The 25407-nt window shown below is 43.5% G+C and overlaps 1 protein-coding gene across 3 annotated transcripts in view; it reads left to right on the top strand.

Annotated features, from left to right (window-relative positions):
• Window positions 1–25407, top strand: part of NTRK1 (neurotrophic receptor tyrosine kinase 1) — a 143092-nt gene that overhangs the window by 95073 nt on the left and 22612 nt on the right. For all 3 annotated transcript variants that reach the window (XM_073567092.1, XM_073567090.1, XM_073567091.1), the window contains exons 5-11: window positions 3010–3164; window positions 3260–3402; window positions 3643–3778; window positions 6096–6425; window positions 12416–12433; window positions 16735–16793; window positions 17367–17469. In XM_073567092.1, coding sequence (XP_073423193.1) covers window positions 3010–3164; window positions 3260–3402; window positions 3643–3778; window positions 6096–6425; window positions 12416–12433; window positions 16735–16793; window positions 17367–17469 — 944 coding nt within the window. The remainder of the gene's footprint in view (window positions 1–3009; window positions 3165–3259; window positions 3403–3642; window positions 3779–6095; window positions 6426–12415; window positions 12434–16734; window positions 16794–17366; window positions 17470–25407) is intronic.

Here is a 25407-nt window from a genome sequence, read left to right as displayed (position 1 = left end):
TCAACCGTCTTTCTTACTAAAATTACCAGTCTTTTCAGCCTTTTGTTTGGGATCTAAGGGGTAACGTTTCTCCTTGAAACACTCTCCTCTATAAGAAAAATATAATGCTGTCTCCGGTGCCATCTATGGGTGACTACCCTGTAAGGCATTTAACTCCTTTAAATATCCGTGAAACATAACTTGGGTTATCAGCCAAATCGGAGACATCCATCTGTAGACAACATGTTTTCATTGCTGTTGCTGCCTTGGAGCACACACTAATAGTAAATACTATTTTGAGACATTTTAATATAAAGGGATATTCCAAAAGTGTGAAAGTGATACTCAAAAGAGACAAAAGTGTTTTAAAGATAAAAAATAAAATTGGTGACTCCTCACAAGTCTTGCTTACCTGGTCATCACTGCTCTCAACTTTCTGATCTTGTCTTGTCACATGAAAATATAACTGAAAATGCCCACTTGGCCACTCTCTGCCTGTGTGGGTCATTAATTGACTAAGTTTTAAAGTTAAAGAAAAATATTCACAAAAGCATGATCTAATGAAGCCCATGGCCACCGGATCAGGGCCCTATGAACTTCTTCCTTCATGTCGGTATTCTGAGTGCCTCTTCAGATTAGTAGACCCAGTGCAATGTCATCTTTACAGTGCAACACACACATGAGGACCCACTAATCAAAAGAGGTACTAGAGATGGAGGTTCGTAGGGCTCTGGTCTAGCTACCATAGACTACCAAGATCAACTCTACTAAGCAGCCACGTCAGGTGTATAAAAAATTAAGGAGTAGAGACCAGAAGGTCCATATGATTGTCAAAACGGGAGTTACAGGGATCATTGAGTGGGAGTATTACCACTTATATTTTTGTTTATCCAGCTTGAATCTTTTCAAGAATAATATGTAGCCTTTTTCATGACTGTGGTTCTCCGAAATAAGAATCTTTACAATTCATGGTGCTGGTATGAAGAAGTAATTGTCTTCTGTCAGAACCACTGTGGGCACCAGGAAAGAGAATTCAACCATGATCTTTCAAGATATAAGCTCACAACCTGTTATGATAAAGGAATTCATAACTACATACAGTGGGTGGGGAAAGTATTCAGACCCCTTTAAATTTTTCACTCTTTGTTTCATCGCCACCATTTGGTAAATTCAAAAAAGTTCATTTTTGTCTCATTAATGTACACTCTGCACCCCATCTTGACTGAAAAAAAGCAAAAATGTAGACATTTTTGCAAAATGATTAAAAAAGAAAAACTGAAATATCACATGGTCATAAGTATTCAGACCCGTTTCTCAGTATTGAGTAGAAGCACCCTTTTGATCTACTACAGCCATGATCCTTCTTGGGAATGATGCAACAAGTTTTTCACACCTGCATTTGGGGATCCTCTGCTATTCTTCCTTGCAGATCCTCTCCAGTTCCGTCAGGTTGGATGGTGACTGTTGGTGGATAGTCATTTTCAAGTCTCTCCAGAGATGCTGAATTGGGTTTAGGTCAGGGCTCTGGCTGGGCCAGTAAAGAATAATCTCAGAGTTGTTCTGAAGCCACTCCTTTGTTATTTTAGCTGTGTGCTTAGAGTCATTGTCTTGTTGGAAGGTGAACCTTCAGCCAAGTCTGATGTCCAGAGCACTCTGGAAGAGGTTTTCATGATTCCTTCAGTTGCAACCAGTCGTCCTTTTCCTGCAGCTGAAAAACACCCCCATAGCATGATGTTGCCACCACCATATTTCACTGTTGGGATTGTATTGGGCGGGTGATGAGCAGTGCCTTGTTTTCTCTACACATACCACTTAAAATTATCACCAAAAAGTTCTATCTTCGTCTCATCTGACCAGAGAGTGTTATTTCTCATAGTCTGGGAGACCTTCATGTGTTTTTTAGCAAACTCTATGCAGACTTTCATATTTCTGGCACTGAGGAGAGGCTTCTGTCAGGCCACTCTGCCATAAAGGCTCGACTGGTGGAGGACTGCAGTGATAGTTGACTTTGTGGAACTTTCTCCCATATCCCTACTGCATCTATGGAGCTCAGCCACAGTGATTTTGGGGTTCTTCTTTACCTCTCGCACCAAGGTTCTTCTCCCACAATTGCTCAGTTTGGCTGGACGGCCAGGTCTGGGAAGACTTCTGGTGGTGCCAAACTTCTTCCATTTAAGGATTATGGAGGCCACTGTGCTCTCAGGAACCTTGAGTACTGCAGAAATTCTTTTGTAACCTTGGCCAGATCTGTGCCTTGCCACAATTCTGTCTCTAAGCTCCTTGGCCAGTTCCTTTGACCTCATGATTCTCATTTGGTCTGACATGCATTGTGAGCTGTGAGGTCTTATATAGACAGGTGGGTACCTTTACAAATCAAGTCCCATCAAATTAATTAAGCACAGCTGGACTCCAATGAAGGAGTAGAACCATCTCAAGGAGGATCACAAGGAAATGGACAGCATGTGACTTAAACATGAGTGTCTGAGCAAAGGGTTTGAATACTTATGACCATGTGATATTTCAGTTTTTATTTTTTTTTAAAAATTGGCAAAAATGTCTACATTTCTGGTTTTTTTCAGTCAACATGAGGTTCAGGGTGTACATGGATGAAAAAAAAGAACTTTTTTTAATTTACCAAATGGCTGCAATGAAACAAAGAGTAAAAAATTTAAAGGGATCTGAATACTTTCTGTACTCACTGTACATCGGTGTCCTTCCTGAGTTTTCCTTTTTGGATCTATATATCCCAAGATGACTGGTGTAGGATGACCACCTGTTTTAATGATACTCTCTCAGGAGATGTTAATGCTCTTTGTGTCTATGTCAAGCTAATCACTGGTTGGGACATTAATTGCAGCCTGTCAATGGTTTTGTGAGCATATTGTGACAATGTATAAAATATCTATTGTGAGAAATTGGAGTTCTTAATGACATTTGTGGAAAGGTAATGGTGGACAAATATGTAGACACTAATGTCTTCTGAGAAGGTCAACCATTGTTAATGCCTTAATTTCAATGTTCCTCTGCTAGAGTTTTGACTGAAAACCCATTCCAGTGCTCCTGTGAAGTGCGGTGGATTCAGATTCGTAGAGAAGAAGGTTGGGCAGATCTTGGAAATCAATCATTAAGTTGCTGGAAATACGGGGTGGAGATTTTCATAGAAGATGACAACATCACCAACTGTGGTAGGCATGGGTTTCCCAAATAGAATGTTGGGTATGTTGATGAATGATAGGTGAAAGCCAACTTTTATAATGCGTTGCATATTTTTTTCTCTTAGATCGGCCAGATGTCTTCATTTCAGAGCAAAATCTGACTGTTCTTCATGGAGACAACCTCACGCTTCAGTGTAATGTAGTTGGACAGCCCATGCCAAAGGCGAAATGGATTTTACCAGATCTGAATGCACAGTATGAAACCACGGTATACATGGCAAATTATTTTTTATTCCTTCCAATGTATTAGTGACATTCCAGGCATTGGTGTAGTGGACTTTTTCTTTAGAAATGTAGCCATCTTGAAGGACAACACAACACGTCATATTTTAATGGTTTCGCATAGTCTCTAGACTCAAGGTGTTGATAGACTTCACTTGTGAGCATGATGTTGTCCTTTTCCACCATCTAATCCCTCTTGTGCACTCTTTTCAACGTTCCGCGGCAGCAATCTGAAGGTCCAGATGTCGAGATCTTTCTCCACCTTTTCAATATCTCATCTGGCTTCAACAAGCGTGATGTCAGCTGCTGGGCTGAGAACATGGCTGGTCCTTCCAAAAAGTCGGTCCAGATAGATGTCCATTGTAAGTTCACATTCAAACTATAATCTGCCTGTATTTCTGATAAAACCTAGAACCTAGAAATGCTTTGGTTAAGGCTATGTTCATACACATTGAAATACCTATTCTCTTTCACTTTGATGAAAATCCTCACCACAACATATAAGTTAAAGAACAATCTCACCTAGAGAACAGACCTCTTCTCCTTCTACTGTATATGTGATGGGCCCGTACCCATCACACTAAACAGGATCCCCTCTTTCATTCAAAAGTCTATATTTCCCCTGATGATCTGACTGATGAAGCACGTCGGGAACAAACTTGGGGTTACATTGTGATAAATCCTATGAGATGTCCTTTGGTGGCGTAATGTATGGACAAGTTTGTGTGCCTCACCCTCTTTAAATGGACAATCAGGATCCTTCAAGGTTCATTGGAACATGATCTTGTCTAATCAGGTGCAACACTAGGTGAGATTGTTCCTTATCTTATATGTTGCGTTTTGATATCATTTTATACTAGGGCATCAATCTAACCATTCTAAGGGCCCCGTCACACATAGCGACGCACCAGCGATCCCGACAACGATATGACCTTGTCAGGCTCGCTGGTGTGTCGCTACATGATCGCTGGTTTTCTGCCAAACAGGCAACTTCACCAGCGATCAGGACAGCGACACGCGGGTAACAAGTGACGCACGTCGCTTAGTTACCCACTGTGTACCTTAGTTACCAGCGCGCTGGTGCAGGGAGCTGGTAACCAAGGTACACATCGGGATTCTAAGTGCCGCGCAGCGCTTAGAAACCCGATGTTTACCTTGGTTACCAGCTCCAGCTCGCTGATTGCTGGTCTCACGCCTGCCACACGCAGAGTTGCGTGCTGGCCAGCAGGAGACCAGCGATCAAAAAAATGTCCTGGCCATTCCAGGACGATCAGCGATACCTGGCAGTGGGGTCGGTCGCTGGTGTCACACACAGCGATCTCGCTGGTGATATCGCTGTTGCATCACAAAACTTGCGAGATCGCTAGCGAGATCGCTGTGTGTGACGGGGGCTTTATATACTGTTAACTAATAGACATTGGTTTAGAAAATAAGATCTTGCTCTTCATTGTATTTAAGGGTTCGAGTTACATGACTATGTGCAATTATACCCTTGTACATATATTTATCACTATGGCTAAATGATGATCTCTATGTGACCTTATATGTGTTGTGTGTATTGTATTGTTTAAATGGCTCCTATATTTTATTATATGTATTAAAGGTTAAATTTAATTAACACTTCTACCTTGCTTGTTCACACACCGTTTTTCATTGGTAATTGTTTTGACTTTATAGTAGCGTCTAAGTTGATTAACTACCTTATGGTGTCGATTGCTACTGTTCTCCCTTGAGAAAATAGCCATTTGAAGTACTGAGACTAGTATTCGATCAATGCTTCCTCGGAAAAAGCTATGTAAAATAGCCCTTTTTCAGAATGAAGAAAGCTGTAGCTCTAGGACCAGTAACCACCCTATAAATCAATGACTGACCCGTTAGGCTTCTCACTAGCTGTTTTGCTAATAAGGAGCAAGAACACGGTCTACAGTTGGGTGAACTTGCCTATCTTTAGCAGACTCTGGTTTGGCTAAATATTCTGAGGCTCCTTAAAGGGTCAGACATTGGTTTGTAAGGTAGCTACCTCCGCCAGGGCCACATTTTGTCCCCTTGGAGATGAGTTAATTGTCACACCTTAAGCCAAACAAATACTAGACAACATAGTTCTAAGTAGCGACATGATGAATTGAAGAAAGTATCCGTTCCTGGCAGACCCCTCTCAGTCTGACTTATGGGAAGCAAAATCTCTCCCTGGAAAAAAAAAACCCTACTAAGTAATTCAGAGAACCAATACCCACACAAAACCTAATGGAATCGTGGTAGGAAATAATCCAAAGAAGTTATTTACTCTAACGTCACGCTCCAATTGACCCTTTCTGGACTTGCACAATTCTTGCTCAATGCTTGGGGAACTCATCCTTTCGAGAGTAGCTTAGGTTGTAGTTGTTATACTATCCTCTGTGGTAAGGGTGTGTAGATGCCAAGATGAAAGAATTGGGACATTTTTGATGACCCCATTCTGAGACATCTCTATCTGGTCAAAATCATAGCTCTTCATGTTGGGTATGAAGGTTTCGTTGGCATGGTCAATGTTTAGTTTAGAGAGCATCAGTAGGTTGTATTCCCACTGTATGGCCCCTGACCTTAAGTTTGGACTTTTTGGATTCACTTGGTATTTTTCTGTGTCAGTTTTTTAAAGTCTTTTACCCTATTTGACTGTCCTCTTCTTTTTTGGTTTCCCAGTCCCAGCAGTAATAATTGATTTGGGCGAGGTGATTCATCAACATCACTCCTGCATCCCTTATACAATAGATGGGAACCCTGCACCGGAGGTCAACTGGCAGCTAAATGGGGAGACTCTATTCATAAATGACTACATTTTCATAAAAACACTTGAGTACAGAGAAAACGGGACCCTTATTCATGGCTGCTTGTACTTTAATAACCCAACGCATGGTAATAACGGTAATTACACGCTACTGGTGAGGAACCGGCTTGGAGAGGATAGCAAAAGTGTCTACAGTGTGTTCATGAATAATCCATTTGATTTTGACCCATTGGAGCCCATTCCAGGTGAGCAATAAGAGGGAGCCATGTTGGTCAGTTAGACATACCATAAAAGTATGACGGGTGGAGATCTTTACTCACTGTCTGGAGAGTTGTCTTATCACAAATGGTCACTCTCCATAGGAATGAATGGTACAATGTAAAAATGCCTTAAAGGGTTATTTACATCTTCATAAAAAGGTATTGTCAGATAGTTCTTGTAAATTCAAGCAATTTTGCAATTTACAGTTTATTAAAATTCTTAGCCGTTCTTGAGATATTAACACCTTCCTTTTGTTAATACCAGTCAACTTCCGCATAGTGCTTACAAACTAGGCAGCAGCAGTAGTCGGTCTCCTAGGCAATGAGGTGTAAATAAAAGAAAAGTGTTAGTATCTCAAGAACGAATGACAATGTTAATAAGCAGTAAATTGCAAAAGTGCTTGTTTTTAAGAGCACTATCCGAAATTACCCATTGTAGGGATTCGCTGTGGTAGGCAATAGCTGGGCGGCAGTAATGAGGCAACACACAGGCATAAAGTCCAATTTCAGAGGTTTTAAAGTCACTCAGTAACCAGCAGCTTAACAAAACAGAAGGCAAAGCAAACACATACTCCAGTTTGGAGGAGAACCACTGGTCCCAGACTCACCCCTTGCACGGGACGGGCGTAACTAAGCTGCTGCCAGGTCCTGCGGCATCTGCCAGGTGCCATTCCCGGGGTTCTTCCGAGTCTTGCTGCGACAGTCCTGCAGCACGGGAATCCTATATACAAGTTCCAGGCTGAGTCCACACAAGTTCCTATAGCTTCCAGAATCACACTCCCTGTGGCAATCACCAACCTCCATTACATAGGGCCTAACCCCTCCCACCAGTGAGGTAGACATCACATAGGCTGATCACGTGACCCTGACATCATCGCAGGTCCCGTCTTTAAGGAAAAACCCGGCCAAACATTAATCTGCTGGGAGAAATGTATCTTCCATCCAGTAAAACACCCTTTACTGTACCACATACCTCCCCTCTATGTTCAACCCTAGAGAGGTGGACACATGACATACAGTGAATTCTGGACAGAGCATCTGCATTCCCCTGTAGTTTGCCTGCGTGATGTTCTACTGAAAATTTAAAGTTTTGCAGGGACTCGGGCATTCCTCTCCTTAGCTTGACTCATCCACGTAAGAGGGGAATGATCTGTCACCAACCGAAATGTTCTCCCCAGCAAATAGTAGCGCAACGATTCCAGTGCCCACTTGATGGCCAGGCACTCTCTCTCCACAATACTGTACCGGGTTTCAGCTGGGGTAAGTTTCCGGCTTAGGAAGCTAACGGGATTCTCTTCCCCGTTAACTTCCTGAGACAGCACGGCACCGAGGCCTATCTCAGAGGCATCAGTCTGCACCACGAACTCTTTTTTGAAATTTGGAGTGATCAGGACTGGTGTACCACACAGTACCCCTTTTAATTTTGTAAAGGCCTCCTCTAACTGATCATTCCAGTGGATCATCACAGATTTTTTCCCTTTTAAACAATCTGTTAAAGGCGTGGACAGGGTTGCAAAGTTGGGAATGAATCGCCTGTAATATCCCACCAAACCCAAAAAGGCCTTTACCTGCTTTGTTGTGAGGGGACGGGGCCAGTTCTGAATTGCCTCGACCTTGTTCACTTGGGGCTTGAGAACTCCCCTCCCAATGACATAACCCAAGTACCGGGCTTCCTCCAACCCTATGAAACACTTCTTTGGGTTGGCAGTTAGCCTTGCTTGTCGCAGGGAGTCTACCACTGCCTGTACTTTTGCTAAGTGGCTTTCCCAATCGGTGCTGAACACAATAATATCATCTAGATAGGCTGAGGCATAGCGGCGATGGGGACGGAGAACAATATCCATTAACCGCTGGAACGTTGCTGGAGCGCCATGCAACCCAAAGGGTAACACCTTATACTGGAACAGCCCCTCAGGTGTTATAAACACCGTCTTTCCCTTCGCCGCCTCTGTTAGGGGTACCTGCCAATAACCTTTTGTTAGGTCCAGAGTTGTAAAATACCGTGCTTGCCCAAAGCGCTCTATCAACTCGTCAACCCGGGGCATGGGGTAGGCGTCAAATTTTGAAATATCATTGAGTTTTCTAAAATCATTACAGAACCTTAGAGACCCATCAGGCTTGGGTATTAGAACTAGTGGGCTGGCTCACTCACTCTGAGACTATTCTATGACCCCTAAATGTAGCATCATTTTTACCTCTTCCGAGATGGCTTGTCGCCGGGCCTCAGGCACTCGATATGGCTTTAGTCGGACCTTGGCCTGTGGCTCTGTGACAATGTCATGTTGGATTACGGAGGTGCGTCCAGGGAGCTCCGAAAAACATCTGTATTTTGGCTGATGAACTCCCGGACCTCCTGAACCCATTTAGGAGACAAAGTATCTGCAATTTTGACCGCGGGTTGGGCTTCTCCTGCCTCGTCCCGAGGTAACAGAGCCTTTTCCACCTGAAACGCTGGCAGCGGACTATCCCCACCAAGGTGCTCTCTATCTTTCCAGGGTTTAAGCAAATTAATATGGTAAACCTGTTCTGGCTTTCTCCGTCCTGGTTGGTGTATCTTGTAGTCTACTGGCCCCACCTTCTCCATGATCTCGTAGGGTCCCTGCCACCTTGTGAGAAATTTGCTATCTACGGTAGGCACAAGCACCAAAACCCGATCCCCAGGGCTAACCCGAGCCTCCCGGTTATAGACCCGACTCTGTGACCGTTGTGCTGCCTCCATATGTTCCCGGACCAAGGGTAGGACTGTCTCCATTCTCTCTTGCATTTTTGCAACATGTTCTATCATACTTTTGTGGGGAGCAGGTTGGTTCTCCCAGGCCTCTTTGGCTATATCTAGTAATCCCCGTGGATGTCTGCCGTACAATAGTTCAAAGGGCGAGAACCCCGTAGATGCCTGAGGTACCTCCCGCACTGCAAATAACAAATATGGCAATAACAGATCCCAGTCGTTCCCATCTTTGGAAACTGCCTTTTTTAACATGCTCTTCAGGGTCTTATTGAACCTTTCTACCAGACCATCTGTTTGGGGATGATAGACCGAGGTACACAACTGTTTAACATTTAACAACCGGCAGAGTTCCTTCATAATTTTTGACATAAAGGGGGTTCCCTGGTCTGTTAATATCTCTTGCGGAATTCCCACCCATGAAAACATACCCATGAGTTCCTTTTCTATGAGCTTAGCTGATGTGTGGCGCAGAGGAATGGCTTCAGGATATCGGGTAGCATAATCTAGAACTACCAGAATGTGTTGGTGTCCCCTTGCCGACTTATTGAGAGGCCCCACCAGGTCCATGGCCACTCTCTCAAAGGGCACCTCTATAATCGGCAAAGGCACCAAAGGGCTCCGAAAGTGAGGCTGGGGACTGTTTACCTGGCATACTGGACAGGAGCTACAGTACCGTTTAACTTCTTCATGAACCCCTGGCCAGTAAAATCGTTGCAAGATTCGGTCGAGGGTCTTCTTTTGGCCCAAATGCCCCCCAAGTACATGTGCATGCGCTAAATCCATTATCAGCCTGCGATACATCGAAGGTACCAGTAATTGTTCTACCATTTCCCCCCGTATTTTCTCCACTCGGTACAACAAACCCTGGTTCAACTCAAAGCATGGCAAACCGTACCTACCCCAGGTTGTTGGGGTTCCCTATTGACAAACAGTACATTTTCTCTGGCCCGGGCAAAAGTAAGGTCTCGGAGTTGCGCTGTACCAAAATTGTCACCTGATACATTCAAGTCTGACAACTCAGGTCCCGGCGGCAAGTCTTCCACCTCTCCAGCCAATCCTTCTAGGGAAGAATTCTCCCCTTCCTCCACCGAAGGAAAGGTTATTCCAACCGCCAGCACATCTTCCTCCGGGCCACCAGGTTCATGCCCCCCTTCTGGAGAATGTAACCTGGTTGCCTCTGGTACCGGCAGTTGCTCAGCGGATGGTACCACAGACGGTCACAGCACAGAAAACAACGGAAAGTCTCTTCCAATTATCACTTCTTAATGTAAATTAGTCACCACCCCCACCTCGTGGCACCGCCTCCCTGCTGGCGTGCTGATTACGACTAGTGCGGTGGGATAGTCGTTTAAGTCTCCATATATACACAACACCCCAATTTTCCGACCCGTATACTCGCTGGTGTGTATCCAGCTGGCTCGTACCAGGGTTACAAGACTCCCTGAGTCCAATAGGGCCACAGCCGGGGTGCCCTCCACTTCTATCCGACACAAATGTTCCATATTAGGGCCTTTCGGGGTGCCAATTGCACACATTGGTTCGGCATAGTGGGACTGGCGGTAACCAAAATTGGTGTCCATGGCCTCAGTCAGGTGGGGGCAATCAGCTCTCATATGACATGGTTCCTGGCACCGCCAGCAGATTATGGGGCTCCTTACTTCCCCGGATAAGTCCGGAGCGGCCTTCATGGGCTCTGCTCGCCGAACCAGGGGCGGGGACTTAGGGAACCTTCCTGTTACCTTTCAGGGGGTCCCTCCCTGTAACTCCTTGGTAGCCCCATACCTTTCTATGAGGTCTATCATCTGCATGGCATCAGTAGGGGATGCCTGTCCGACCCAGGACTGGAGGGAGTGGGGCAAAGCCCTCCAAAATCTATCAGTCACTATGCGGTCCAGTATGGCCGAGGGGGACAACACTTCAGGCTGCAACCACTTTTGTAACAGGTGCAAAAGATCGTAATACTGGGATCAGGCTGGCTTGGAGGGGGTAAACTCCCACTGGTGTACCCGCTGGGCCCGCACTAACACATTTACCCCAAGGCGTGCCAGTATCTCACCCATGACGACCGTGTAGTCCGCCCTTTGCTCTGGGGGTAGGTTGAGATACGCTTTCAATGGTCCTGGGGTCAGAAACGGAATGATGACACCTGCCCAGTGGTCCCGGGGGAGCTTCTCTCTCTCAGCGACTCCTTCGAATATCTCGAGATACACCTCCACATCGTCCGATTCTTCCATTTTAGGAATTGCTGTACAAACCGCTTTCTGAATATCCTGGATTCCCCGGTCAGCTCCTTTTTCTTGCGCTGTTGTGATATGCTGTATCAACAGCTGATTGATTTCCTGCTGCTGCGTAGCCTGCTGCATAGCCTGCTGTTGCATGGCCTCCTGTTGCTGCTGCCGCATGTCCTCCTGTTGCTGTTGCATGGCCTCTATGAGCGTTTTTACCGTGGCCTCCATTTCTGGAAAATTCCCCACCTGGATCTCTGCCACTCGTTTCACCCAAGACATAGGCTGGGGTACCGATCAAAACAAAAACAGCCTGGAATCACTGCTTGTGCCCGCATTCAGTCCACCAATTGTAGGGATTCGCTCTGGTAGGCAATAGCTGGGCGGCAGTAACGAGGCAACACACAGGCATAAAGTCCAATTTCAGTGGTTTTAATGTCACTCAGTAACCAGCAGCTTAACAAAACAGAAGGCAAACCAAACACATACTCCAGCTTGGAGGAGAACCACTGGTCCCAGACTCACCCCTTGCACGGGACGGGCGTAACTAAGCGGCTGCCAGGTCCTGCGGCATCCGCCAGGTGCCATTCCCAGGGTTCTTCCGAGTCTTGCTGCGACAGTCCTGCAGCACGGGAATCCTATATACAAGTTGCAGGCTAAGTCCAGCCAAGTTCCTGTAGTTTCCAGAAACACACTCCCTGTGGCAATCACCAACCTCCATTACATAGCCCATAACCCCTCCTACAAGTGAGGTAAACATCACATGGGCTGATCACGTGACCCTGACATCATCGCAGGTCCCCTCTTTAGGGAAAAACCCGGCCAGACATTAACCTGCTGGGAGAAATGTATCTCCCATCCAGTAAAACACTCTTTACTGTACCACACCATGTATAAAAATAGGAAACACCCTTTAAGATATTTTTGCTGAGTAAGAAATGGTGATAAGTGTTAGTACTGCATAATTTTTCAGTGTGAGTTGCATTTATCTTAAAGTAATGTTTCTTCTTTTTCATTTTCAGTGTCCCTTTCTCCATCTGGTAAGTCTTATTGCTCTATAGTCAGATCCATAGGCGTCAAACTGATTGATTCAGGGGCATAGCTGGGGCAGGCAACCAGGGCCCAAATAGTCAAAGACAGGGCAAGGGCAGCAAATTAACCACAGGATTAGTGATAAATGGATAGCTGCTATTGGGATCTCCACCAGGACAAAGAACGAGGGTCCATAGTTCCCCAATTGAATCATTAGGATGTGACTTCACTTACTGGTCAATAGGTGGGTACCCAGTGGGCCTGCTGCTGATCACTAAAAGCCTGGAGCTGTATGGAGCAATGTGGAATCCCCTGACTGACGCTGCTTAATAAAAAGAGAATCAAACTTGATAGACATCCCATTTAAATTTTGAAATGATCAATTTATTAACCTTTTCAGGCCCAGGACCGGATATATTCTTGCCTTATTTTATCAAGTAATTTCTGATTTCCGCTAATACAAAAAGAATAGAACAAATCAGCCCCTTCCTTAGCCCATCAATGCAATAGCACAATCTGTCCCGCCTGGAGGCTACCAGGGCTACGACATGATGGCGCCTGCAGCGTTGTACTATGCTGGGATAAGTAATATGCTATGGCTCCTCTGGATACCTAGCCATCGTTCTGACTGTAGCGGAAGGTGTGGGCTAAGGTTCAGTGACTCTACCAACAGAATAGTGAGTGCAGCTCTGGAGTATAATACAGGATGAAACTCAGGATCAGTAATGTAATGTATGTACACAGTGACTGCACCAGCAGAATAGTGAGTGCAGCTCTGGGGTATAATACAGGATGTAACTCAGGATCAGTAATGTAATGTATGTACACAGTGACTGCACCAGCAGAATAGTGAGCGCAGCTCTGGGGTATAGTACAGGATGTAACTCAGGATCAGTACAGGATCAGTAATGTAATGTATGTACAATGTGACTGCACCAGCAGAATAGTGAGTGCAGCTCTGGAGTATAATACAGGATGTAACTCAGGATCAGTAATGTATGTACACAGTGACTGCACCAGCAGAATAGTGAGTGCAGCTCTGGAGTATAATACAGGATGTAACTCAGGATCAGTAATGTAGTGTATGTACACAGTGACTGCACCAGCAGAATAGTGAGTGCAGCTCTGGAGTATAATACAGGATGTAACTCAGGATCAGTAATGTATGTACACAGTGACTGCACCAGCAGAATAGTGAGTGCAGCTCTGGAGTATAATACAGGATGTAACTCAGGATCAGTAATGTAATGTATGTACACAGTGACTGCACCAGCAGGATAGTGAGTGCAGCTCCGGAGTATAATACAGTCTGTAACTCAGGATCAGTACAGGATAAGTAAAGCAATGTATGTACACAGTGATTGCACCAGCAGAATAGTGAGTGCAGCTCTGGAGTATAATATAGGATGTAACTCAGGATCAGTACAGGATAAGTAATGTAATGTATGTACACAGTGACTGCACCAGCAGAATAGTGAGTGCAGCTCTGGAGTATAATACAGGATGAAACTCAGGATCACTAATGTAATGTATGTACACAGTGACTGCACCAGCAGAATAGTGAGTGCAGCTCTGGGGTATAATACAGGATGTAACTCAGGATCAGTACAGGATCAGTAATGTAATGTATGTACAATGTGACTGCACCAGCAGAATAGTGAGTGCAGCTCTGGAGTATAATACAGGATGTAACTCAGGATCAGTAATGTATGTACACAGTGACTGCACCAGCAGAATAGTGAGTGCAGCTCTGGAGTATAATACAGGATGTAACTCAGGATCAGTAATGTAGTGTATGTACACAGTGACTGCACCAGCAGAATAGTGAGTGCAGCTCTGGAGTATAATACAGGATGTAACTCAGGATCAGTAATGTATGTACACAGTGACTGCACCAGCAGAATAGTGAGTGCAGCTCTGGAGTATAATACAGGATGTAACTCAGGATCAGTAATGTAATGTATGTACACAGTGACTGCACCAGCAGGATAGTGAGTGCAGCTCCGGAGTATAATACAGTCTGTAACTCAGGATCAGTACAGGATAAGTAATGCAATGTATGTACACAGTGATTGCACCAGCAGAATAGTGAGTGCAGCTCTGGAGTATAATACAGGATGTAACTCAGGATCAGTAATGTATGTACACAGTGACTGCACCAGCAGAATAGTGAGTGCAGCTCTGGAGTATAATACAGGATGTAACTCAGGATCAGTAATGTAATGTATGTACACAGTGACTGCACCAGCAGGATAGTGAGTGCAGCTCCGGAGTATAATACAGTCTGTAACTCAGGATCAGTACAGGATAAGTAATGCAATGTATGTACACAGTGATTGCACCAGCAGAATAGTGAGTGCAGCTCTGGAGTATAATATAGGATGTAACTCAGGATCAGTACAGGATAAGTAATGTAATGTATGTACACAGTGACTGCACCAGCAGAATAGTGAGTGCAGCTCTGCAGTATAATACAGGATGTAACTCAGGATCAGTAATGTATGTACACAGTGACTGCACCAGCAGAATAGTGAGTGCAGCTCTGGAGTATAATACAGGATGTAACTCAGGATCAGTAATGTAATGTATGTACACAGTGACTGCACCAGCAGAATAGTGAGTGCAGCTCTGGGGTATAATACAGGATGTAACTCAGGATCAGTACAGAATCAGTAATGTAATGTATATACACAGTGACTGCACCAGCAGGATAGTGAGTGCAGCTCTGGGGTATAATACGGGATGTAACTCAGGATCAGTAATGTAATGTATGTACACAGTGACTCCACCAGCAGGATAGTGAGTGCAGCTCTGGGGTATAATACAGGATGTAACTCAGGATCAGTACAGGATCAGTAATGTAATGTATATACACAGTGACTCCACCAGCAGGATAGTGAGTGCAGCTCTGGGGTATAATACAGGATGTAACTCATGATCAGTACAGGATCAGTAATGTAATGTATGTACACAGTGACTCCACCAGCAGAATAGTGAGTGCAGCTCTGGAGTATAATACAGGATGTAACTCAGGATCAGTAATGTAATGTATGCACAAAGTGACTGCTCCAGCAGAATAGTGAGTGCAGCTCTGGAGTATAATACAGGATGTAACTCAGGATCAGTACAGGATCAGTAATGTAATGTATATACACAGTGACTCCACCAGCAGGATAGTGAGTGCAGCTCTGGGGTATAATACTGGATGTAACTCAGGATCAGTACAGGATCAGTAATGTAATGTATGTACACAGTGACGGCACCAGCAGAATAGTGAGTGCAGCTCTGGGGTATAATACAGGATGCAACTCAGGATCAGTACAGGATCAGTAATGTAATGTATGTACACAGTGACTCCACCAGCAGAATAGTGAGTGCAGCTCTGGCATATAATACAGGATGTAACTCAGGATCAGTAATGTATGTACACAGTGACTGCACCAGCAGAATAGTGAGTGCAGCTCTGGGGTATAATACAGGATGTAACTCAGGATCAGTACAGGATCAATAATGTAATGTATGTACACAGAGACTGCACCAGCAGAATAGTGAGTGCAGCTCTGGTGTATAACAGGATGTAACTCGGGATCAGTAATGTAATGTATGTACACAGAGACTGCACCAGCAGAATAGTGAGTGCAGCTCTGGTGTATAACAGGATGTAACTCGGGATCAGTAATGTAATGTATGTACACAGTGACTGCACCAGCAGAATAGTGAGTGCAGCTTTGGGGTATAATACAGGATGTAACTCAGGATCAGTACAGGATCAGTAATGTAATGTATGTACACAGTGACTGCACCAGCAGAATAGAGAGTGCAGCTCTGGAGTATAATGCAGGATGTAACTCAGGATCAGTACAGGATCAGTAATGTAATGTATGTACACAGTGACTGCACCAGCAGAATAGTGAGTGCAGCTCTGGAGTATAATACAGGATGTAACTCAGGATCAGTAATGTAATGTATGTACACAGTGACTGCACCAGCAGAATAGTGAGTGCAGTTCTGGGGTATAATACAGGATGTAACTCAGGATCAGTACAGGATCAGTAATGTAATGTATGTACACAGTGACTGCACCAGCAGAATAGAGAGTGCAGCTCTGGAGTATAATACAGGATGTAACTCAGGATCAGTAATGTAATGTATGTACACAGTGACTGCACCAGCAGAATAGTGAGTGCAGCTCTGGGGTATAATACAGGATGTAACACAGGACTAGTAGGAGATGTAATATTTCTAATAAAAAATGTATTAATTTGAGTCTTAATAATGAAATGTGATGAATACCACCTCTGTACCACAGGCAGAGGAAACAGCACATACGTTAACCCAGTGGAGACGGTGGAGGACAACACATTTGGGGTGAGTTGCTGTATGTACTCATTAGCCTCGAGTTGCCGGCACGTAGAACCACAAGACGCTAACATAACGGTGTAATTACAAGGCCAGCGGTAATTGAAGATGTAATTGATGCTTATCTGACCTTGTGTTAATTTGTTGGTAATTTATAAAAAAAGAAAATTCTGGTATGAGGCTAAAGCAGAAACCACTAAGTAATAAATATGTCTGATGGTAGCGCTGTGTGATGTGGGGAGGAGAGGTCATGCCGTGCTCCCTGGAAACACACATTTACTAGATCTGAAGCTGAAAGCGCAGTAAGTGCGGCCACTGCCGTTTTGGTTTCCCCTGTTTGCTTAAAGGGATTTTCCCATGAAGTCAGTGAGCTTCTTTCCCCTGTGCTGTCATCACCGGGAGAAGCCAGGAGCGGACATACATTTCCCCTGCAGTGGTCAGTGGGTACCAGGGCCAATGTTAAGCCTGGAATCTCCTAAAGCCTTGCCCCTGAGGAACTCAGCTGAACTGTTATGGCAGTGCCTGAGTGCAGCTTTGGAGTATAAGATTAGTAATGTAAAATAAGTATGTGTCTTTCATCAGATCTCCGTGGCCGTGGGCCTGGCTGTTTTTGCCTGCCTGTTCCTTCTCGTCATGCTGGTCGTTCTCAATAAGTGCGGACGACATTCCAAGTTCGGAATTAACCGTAAGTTCCACTTTATTGATTGACAAGTTGTATGCGACCCATGGGAACAGTTCTGTAAAATGTGTCTGTACTTTTCAAGGGACTTTTCTTGACAATGGGTTAGTTGTGGTGGCTTCTTATCTTCTCATCTTTCTCACGACATTTGAGTTTGCTATAATTGGTTCCTTGCACAGTTTTAGGCGCTCCCTCAAAACACATTTGTTCAGAGCGACCTATCACATTCCCTAATCAGTCATTTTATGTGTAAGTGGCATGAGTAGCCCATTCACTATCCCCATCTATCCCCCACCCCTCAAGATGGCTGGACCATCATTGTAGATACACACCTGTACTTTGTATCTCCCCCACCTCATTGTAGATTGTAAGCTCTCACGAGCAGGGTCATCTTATTGTGCTGTAATCATTGTATTATTGCTAAAGTTGTTACTTTTGACTATTGTGTTTGAAACTGTTAAACTGTAAAGCGCTGCTGAATATGTTGGCGCTATATAAATAAAGATTACTATTATTATTCCTTTTGAAAAATTGTTGGATTTTGCCTCCAAAATTTTCTGTTTGAACCCGGCCTTATTATCCACTTGGATCTTTCTGATTGATCTGATCATTTTTGTCCAATACTTTTGTAGAGGTGCCATGCACTGCGTGAGTCGCTTAACCCATCAAACTGGGCGTCTCTTCTTGTTGTTTCTCATGGCTTAGTCAATGACTCTCTCGATCGGCGTTTTGGCAGTCTTTCTCTGCAATGGTATCTTTATTTTTAACTTGTTCAACAGCAAGTGCCCCCTTTGACCATTTTCTGCTTATGCCTCCATGGCTCTGAATTCTCACATAGATAAACACGGTTCCCTTATGAATAATGCCACTAACCACAAGACCCTGTCCACATCTGGACATGGTGCCATTTTGACATCCGGTACATAACAATGGGTAGACCTCCATCTCCATCTCGCCCACTTACTTGCATTATGAGGCAATGTAGAAATTGGCCCTACCCCGTGTAGCTCCAGCCTAAATTTGAGAAGGGGTTGCAAAGATGATCACTGGTTCACTCCGCACCCGTTCAAGGTGCAGTTCTGGCTCTCCGCGGGTTAACAGCATTCGGGAATAGTCAATCTTGTTTTTGTACGATGTGCATAACTGCATTTTCTCAACTTTAACTAAGGCAAGAAAAGAGCGTTTGGAAGAGCCACACTTCATTAGAGCTTGTTCCCCCGCGCCAGGCACTAAGAAGCGGCTAATTCACTTTTGAAATTGATTCAAGCTTTAAATGGGTTTGATGCGTCTGTTTCCCAAGGGCCTGCAGACCGAGAAGAGCTGGAAGAGTGTGAGATGGAAAAGTGGCCCCGGCACTCCAGTCTATAGCCGCTGAGTAGCACGTGTAACCCTTTATTCTGCAATGGACCAGTATTCCTCGCAATCAGCAGAACAGTTCTGCGGGACCTGTCACAGGCCCTCTATTATTGATGTGACTGTTCCTGGTACTGCGGATCAGTCCCAGCCTAACCCTACTCACTTGAGTTTGAGCGGTACCCGACACAGCCGTATAGCCAGAACAGTTCTGCGGGACCTGTCACAGGCTCTCTATTATTAGTGTGACTGTTCCTGTAACTGTAGATCAGTCCAAGATTAATCCTACTCATGTGATAGGTCTGAGCAGTACCCGACACAGCCGTAAAGCCAGAATACTTCTATGGGACTTGTCACAGCCCCTCTCCTATTGGTGTGACTGTTCCTGGTACTGGTACCCAATCAGTCCTAGCTTAACCCTATGTACTTGATAGGGCTGAGCAGTAGCTGATACAGCCGCGTAGCCAGACCAGTTCTGCGGGACCTGTCATAGCACCTCTATTATTAATGTGACTGTTCCTGGTACTGCAGATCAGTCCCAGCCTAACCCTACTCACTTGGTAAGTTTGAGCGGTACCCGACACAGCCGTATAGCCAGAACAGTTCTGTGGGACCTGTCACAGGCTCTCTATTATTGGTGTATAATAAAGTAACTTGGCACTCAACTGAATGATCCTTTTTGAAAATAAGTTTTTATTGTGGCAGTCACAAAGAACGTTTGGGTTAATATCTTTTGATACTTGAACCAATTAATGTTAGCGAAATAAATTTCTTATAATCCTAAGAGGTTAATGCCTGATGCGCTTTAACAGTCTTGTATCAGTAGATCAGGTTACATGAACACGTGCAGGTGTAGTGCCTAGATAATGTAATAAATTTTTGGCACTCAACTTGTTGCAAAGTGAAGAATTTTATTTGCAGTCTCAATAATTTAGACGTTTCGGCTTGCACACATAAGCCTTCATCAGTAGGCTGCAAATCAGATACAAATATATAGTACAAGTCAAGGGCTACATAGTGTACAAATCATCAAGATAACATGCAGTGAATAATACAATGTATTCATAGTCGTGCACTAGTGATAGACAGGACGGGTTGAGGTATAGGGAGAGGTAGGGGAAAAAAACATTTTTTGAGAGAAAAAAAAAAAATGTAATAAAGGAGAGGAGGGTGTATAACCTACCCAGACTGCTCTCTTGAATAGGTCTGCAATGTGTCTAAAGTGACAGAAAAAAAGAGTACATATGTAATATATATAACAATAATTGTATTAGGTTAGTAGCTGGAATCAATGGTCCGTCACTACTCACTTAATGGTAAGGTACCACTATATTGGTGGTGTGAATGGTCAGATTCGTGTTGAGAATGATTCTCGTTTATCTTGAAAGAAAAAGAAAATGTGTCTGAAACAGAGAACTAAAATGTAACTGTAATGTGTTTATACGTTAAATGACAAATAAATTATTATAGATACCAACCGATAATGTTTTGTGGCAGAAATGATCTGTGAAGATACTGTACAGAATCATATATGAGGGGTCTGTAGATCAGAAAAGGAAAAAGGATTTCACTTAGTATATTGAAGGGTAAGGTTAACAACGAGCCATCAATTGATTCACTCACTTAATGTCAGTTTTAGGAATCAACTGTAAGTTTCAATTCCACAAGGAGCCCATACAGCGCTGTGTGATGTAGCTGTTAAGTCAAAACATATACTATATGAAGGGTTAAATTGCGCTACAGAATCAAGTATATATATGTACGTCCTGTTGGGAGTGGGCTTACCGTTGGTGGGTGGCGGCGTGTTGTATCAGGTAGAACGCGGTATCCACCGCTTGTAGCCAGGGTGTCCATAGCGTGCACCGTGGATTTTAAATAGAGGGTGGGCGGGACATTGTCAGATTGATTGGTCCGCGTCACCGGAAGTGACGTATGCGTCCATTAGGATGCGCTGTTTGGCTTAGTAAAGTGAAGGGGCGTGTTAAGGGGGGTGGCGCTGGGATGCTCGTCATTCTACAGATCCTACACAGGCAAATGTGCTTCCTGTGTTGACGCACAGAGCAATTGTTTGTAGAGAGTGGAGTTTGAGCGAGTGTGTATATGGTGTTATGTATGAATGCGGTTATATCTAAAAAAAGGAAGAAATTAGATATGTAGATGTAAAAAAATAAGAAAATTGAGCAATCTATCTCAAGTCACTGTGGAAAAAAGGTTTTTGTTGCATGATATTCCACATAAAAGTGAGTTCAAAATGACTCAATTGGTATTCCAAACCAAGAGAGGTTCCAATGGATACAAATGGAAAATAGTTTCAAAAGAGACTATAGTGTGTAGAAAATTTTTTTTTTTAAAAAAAGCTTGAAGGAGGCAGGAGGGGGAAGTCCGAGGGAGTAACAGACACAATCAGTGACATTTGCGTGAAGTTCCAAATTGACGACTCTGCAAAATCAAAACAACGTGTTAGAAAGAGGCAAAAAGTAACATGATTTTATGTCAAAACATATTCTCAAATATATGTGTTTATTGAATCACAGGACTATTTGACTAAATGTGCACTGATCCCTTATATAAAGGCCACTAAATCATAATCCCTATTAAGGCCCTTAGGCGCTAAAGTATGAAGTTCGTGTATCCAAAAGGCCTCTCTTTTCTTAAGGAGTTGGATACGGTTGCCGCCTCTACGTAGAGGAGGCACATGTTCTATAACACAGAATTTTAATTGAGGAATGGTATGACCTGCCGTGATAAAATGATGTGGTATCGGCAATAATGTATTACCACACCTGATGGTAGATTTATGTTTACTTATGCGGTCCCTAATAGGTTGAGTGGTTTCACCAATGTATAGTAGACCGCAAGGGCATTTAATCAGGTAGACCACATTGGATGTGTCACAAGTAGAGAAGTCTTTGATCTGATAGCGTTTCCCAAAATGGGGATGGTGGAGATAATCCCCCTTGAGTACATTATTGCATTACAATGTAAACACGGATAGGTACCTGTTTTTGGTATGGAAAGGAACCTCTGTGTAGTTGACCTACCCCCTGAACCTATATCCGCTCTGATTAAGGTGTCCCTAATGTTTTTGGGGCGTTTGTAGCATGGTAGAAAGTTCTGTTGAAATTCTGTAACCTCCGGATAAGCTTCCTTCAGAATGCCCCAATGTCTACGTATGGAATGATGTAAAATCTGCACATATGGATGATATGTGTGAACAAAGGGTAAACTCTGTTTCAGACACAATTTCTTTTTCTTTCAAGATAAATGAGAATCATTCTCAACACGAATCTGACCATTCACACCACCAATATAGTGGTACCTTACCATTAAGTGAGTAGTGACGGACCATTGATTCCAGCTACTAACCTAATACAATTATTGTTATATATATTACATATGTACTCTTTTTTTCTGTCACTTTAGACACATTGCAGACCTATTCAAGAGAGCAGTCTGGGTAGGTTATACACCCTCCTCTCCTTTATTACATTTTTTTTTTTCTCTCAAAAAATGTTTTTTTCCCCATCTCTCCCTATACCTCAACCCGTCCTGTCTATCACTAGTGTACGACTATGAATACATTGTATTATTCACTGCATGTTATCTTGATGATTTGTACACTATGTAGCCCTTGACTTGTACTATATATTTGTATCTGATTTGCAGCCTACTGATGAAGGCTTATGTGTGCAAGCCGAAACGTCTAAATTATTGAGACTGCAAATAAAATTCTTCACTTTGTAACAAGTTGAGTGCCAAAAATTTATTACATTATCTATACTGGTGTGGGAACCTTCTTTTGTGCACCAACGCAGTAGTGCCACGATATATTTGTTGGTGTAGTGCCTAGGCGTATGGACCTGGACGCAGTATCCGCTGCTAGCCCCAGACGCGTCTTAGGATTATAAGAAATTTATTTTTCTCTAACATTAATTGGTTCAAGTATCAAAAGATATTAACCCATACCCACCAGGCATAAACTCTTACAGGCATAAAGCCCCTAGAGACTTAAGCTCCATTGCCTGTTCCAATTTCTCCCGGATTCACCAGAGCACTACACGTGTTATAGACAGTTGGTCATTGCAGTAACCTCCAAAATCACTGCCTTGTAATAGGATCTTATATAATTCTCCACTATTAACTTCATCATCTGCAGCAGTCGGCAGACTGACGAAGGCCAATTGTAGGCCGAAACGTTCTTTGTGACTGCCACAATAAAAACTTATTTTCAAAAAGGATCATTCAGTTGAGTGCCAAGTTACTTTATTATTCACTTGGGTCTGGGTAACCTACTTGTGCACCCTGTAGTAGTGCCACGCTATACTTTACTCTATTATTGGTGTGACTGTTCCTGGTACTGTAGATCAGTCCCAGCCTAACCCTACTCACTTGATAGGTCTGAGCAGTGCCCAACACAGCCACATAGCCAGACCAGTTCTGCGGGACCTGTCACAGCCCTTTTCCTGTTGATGTGACCATTCCTGGTACTGCTTAACCCTACGTACTTGATAGGGCTGAGCAGTACCCGATACAGTTCTGCGGGACCTGTCAGAGCACCTCTATTATTAATGTGACTGTTCCTGGTACTGCAGATCAGTCTCAGCTTAACCCTACTCACTTGATGGGTACTGCTCAGACCCAACCAGCCGTATAGCCAGAACACTTCTGCTGGACCTGTCACAGTGCCTCTCCTATTGATGTGACCGTTCCTGGTATTGCAGATCAGGCCCAGCCTAACCGTACTCACTTGATGAGTACTGCTCAGACCCGACACAGCCACTTAGCCAGGACACTTCGGCTGGATCTGTCAAAGTGTCAAAGCACCAGAATTGGACATACAACCCAACATGTTGAAGGCAACTTGGATTTCTGGACCATTTAGCAAAGCATCTAGGACCTTGAAAGTCAGGACCATGGAGAGGGTTTCCGTGCCAGTCCCATTCTTGTACATACAGCTCTGGCAAAAATTAAGAGACCACTTTCAAATTTTCAATTTCTCTGATTTTTCTCTTTACAGGCATATTTTTGAGTAAAATGTAAATTGTTCTTTTAGTCTACAAACTTCTGACAACATGTCTCCGAATTTCCAAGCAATAAACGTTGTATTTTTTTTCTGACAAAGAGAAATGGTCAACATGAAGAAAAAAACGAAAACAAGTTCATAATCATTTAGAAACAACAATACTAATGTTTTAACTCAGGAAGAGTTCAGAAATCAATATTTTGTGGAATAACCATGATTTGTAATCACAGCTTTTATGCGTCCTGGCATGCTTTCCACCAGTCTTTCACATGGCTTTTGGGTGACCTTATGCCACTCCTGGTAAAGAAATGTAAGCAGTTCTTCTTTGTTTGATGGCATGTGACTATCCATCATCCTCTTGATCACATTCCAGAGGTTTTCAATGGGGTTCAGGTCTGGAGACTGGGCTGCCCATGACATGGTTTTGAGGCGGTGGTCTCTTAATTTTTGCCAGAGCTGTATATAACATGGCTGTGTGTAGTAAGGGGAGATGATGGATCCCAGGGGACATCGCTTAACCAGCCAGGATCATTAGATAGAAGCAGCTTATAGCGTTATATACATTATATAGATCTCTAGGGACCATAACTACGGCTGCAGTGATGGAGGAGATAAAATCGCCTCTCGGTGCAGCGATTCAGCATAGGATGGGACTAGCTGGAGGGTAGTGATGTCATTGGTATATACCATACCTTATATTTGGATAGTTGTGATGTCATTGGTATATACCATACCTTATATTTGGACAGTAGTGATGCCATCGGCATTAACTATTTCTTAAATTTGAAGCATAGTGATGTCACATTTTAAAAACAATCTAGCCTTTATTTCTTTGGAGAGCTATGATCTCATTGTTATGGCATATAATGTGAAAGGGCAGTGATGTCATCACTGTCACATGATTAGATGAGCTCTGATTGGTGGTCATGGGACCTTTCATGACGACATTTGGCCATTTTCTTTACGCAGTACCCCTCTCCCCCAGTATTATCACAGGGGTTCTCATCACGTGATGTGCAGGTGTATGTAATCTATTGTCCTCTGTTTTCAGGCATCCCACTATATTCCATATTTTATGTAATGGAAATTCTGATTGAACAATCCCTATAACCGCAGGTACTTAGGAGCTGCAGACGACCATCTAGTGATGATTTTACGAGATTATGGTTTCCTTCTCTTCCTTTATAAAGATATATTGATTCATTATCCGTCTGGATCTTGTCTCTGGTTACAAAGCTTCAGTGGAAAAATTGTGAGGCTGCAGGTGATATATCTCCATTACGTGCAGGGGCTTGTGATAGTATTCACCCCATTGGCATTTTTCGTGTTTTGCTACCTCACAACCTGGAATTTCACTGTTTTTTTGAGGGCTTGCATCACTTCATGTAAGGAACATGCCTACAAACTGTGAACATTTGGTTTTATTTTTATTGTGAATCAAACAACAAATAGAACAACATAAATGAAAGCTTCAGTGTGCATAACTATTCATATCCCTTCAGTCAGTACTTTGTAGAGCCTCCGTTTACATCAATTACAGCTGCAAGTAACTTTGGATAAGTCTTTAT

This window comes from Dendrobates tinctorius, unplaced genomic scaffold (genome assembly GCF_039654945.1).
Source record: "Dendrobates tinctorius isolate UK_male_01 unplaced genomic scaffold, ASM3965494v1 ptg000019l, whole genome shotgun sequence".
Lineage (NCBI taxonomy): Eukaryota > Metazoa > Chordata > Amphibia > Anura > Dendrobatidae > Dendrobates > Dendrobates tinctorius.
This window is presented reverse-complemented; position numbering and strand designations above follow the sequence as displayed.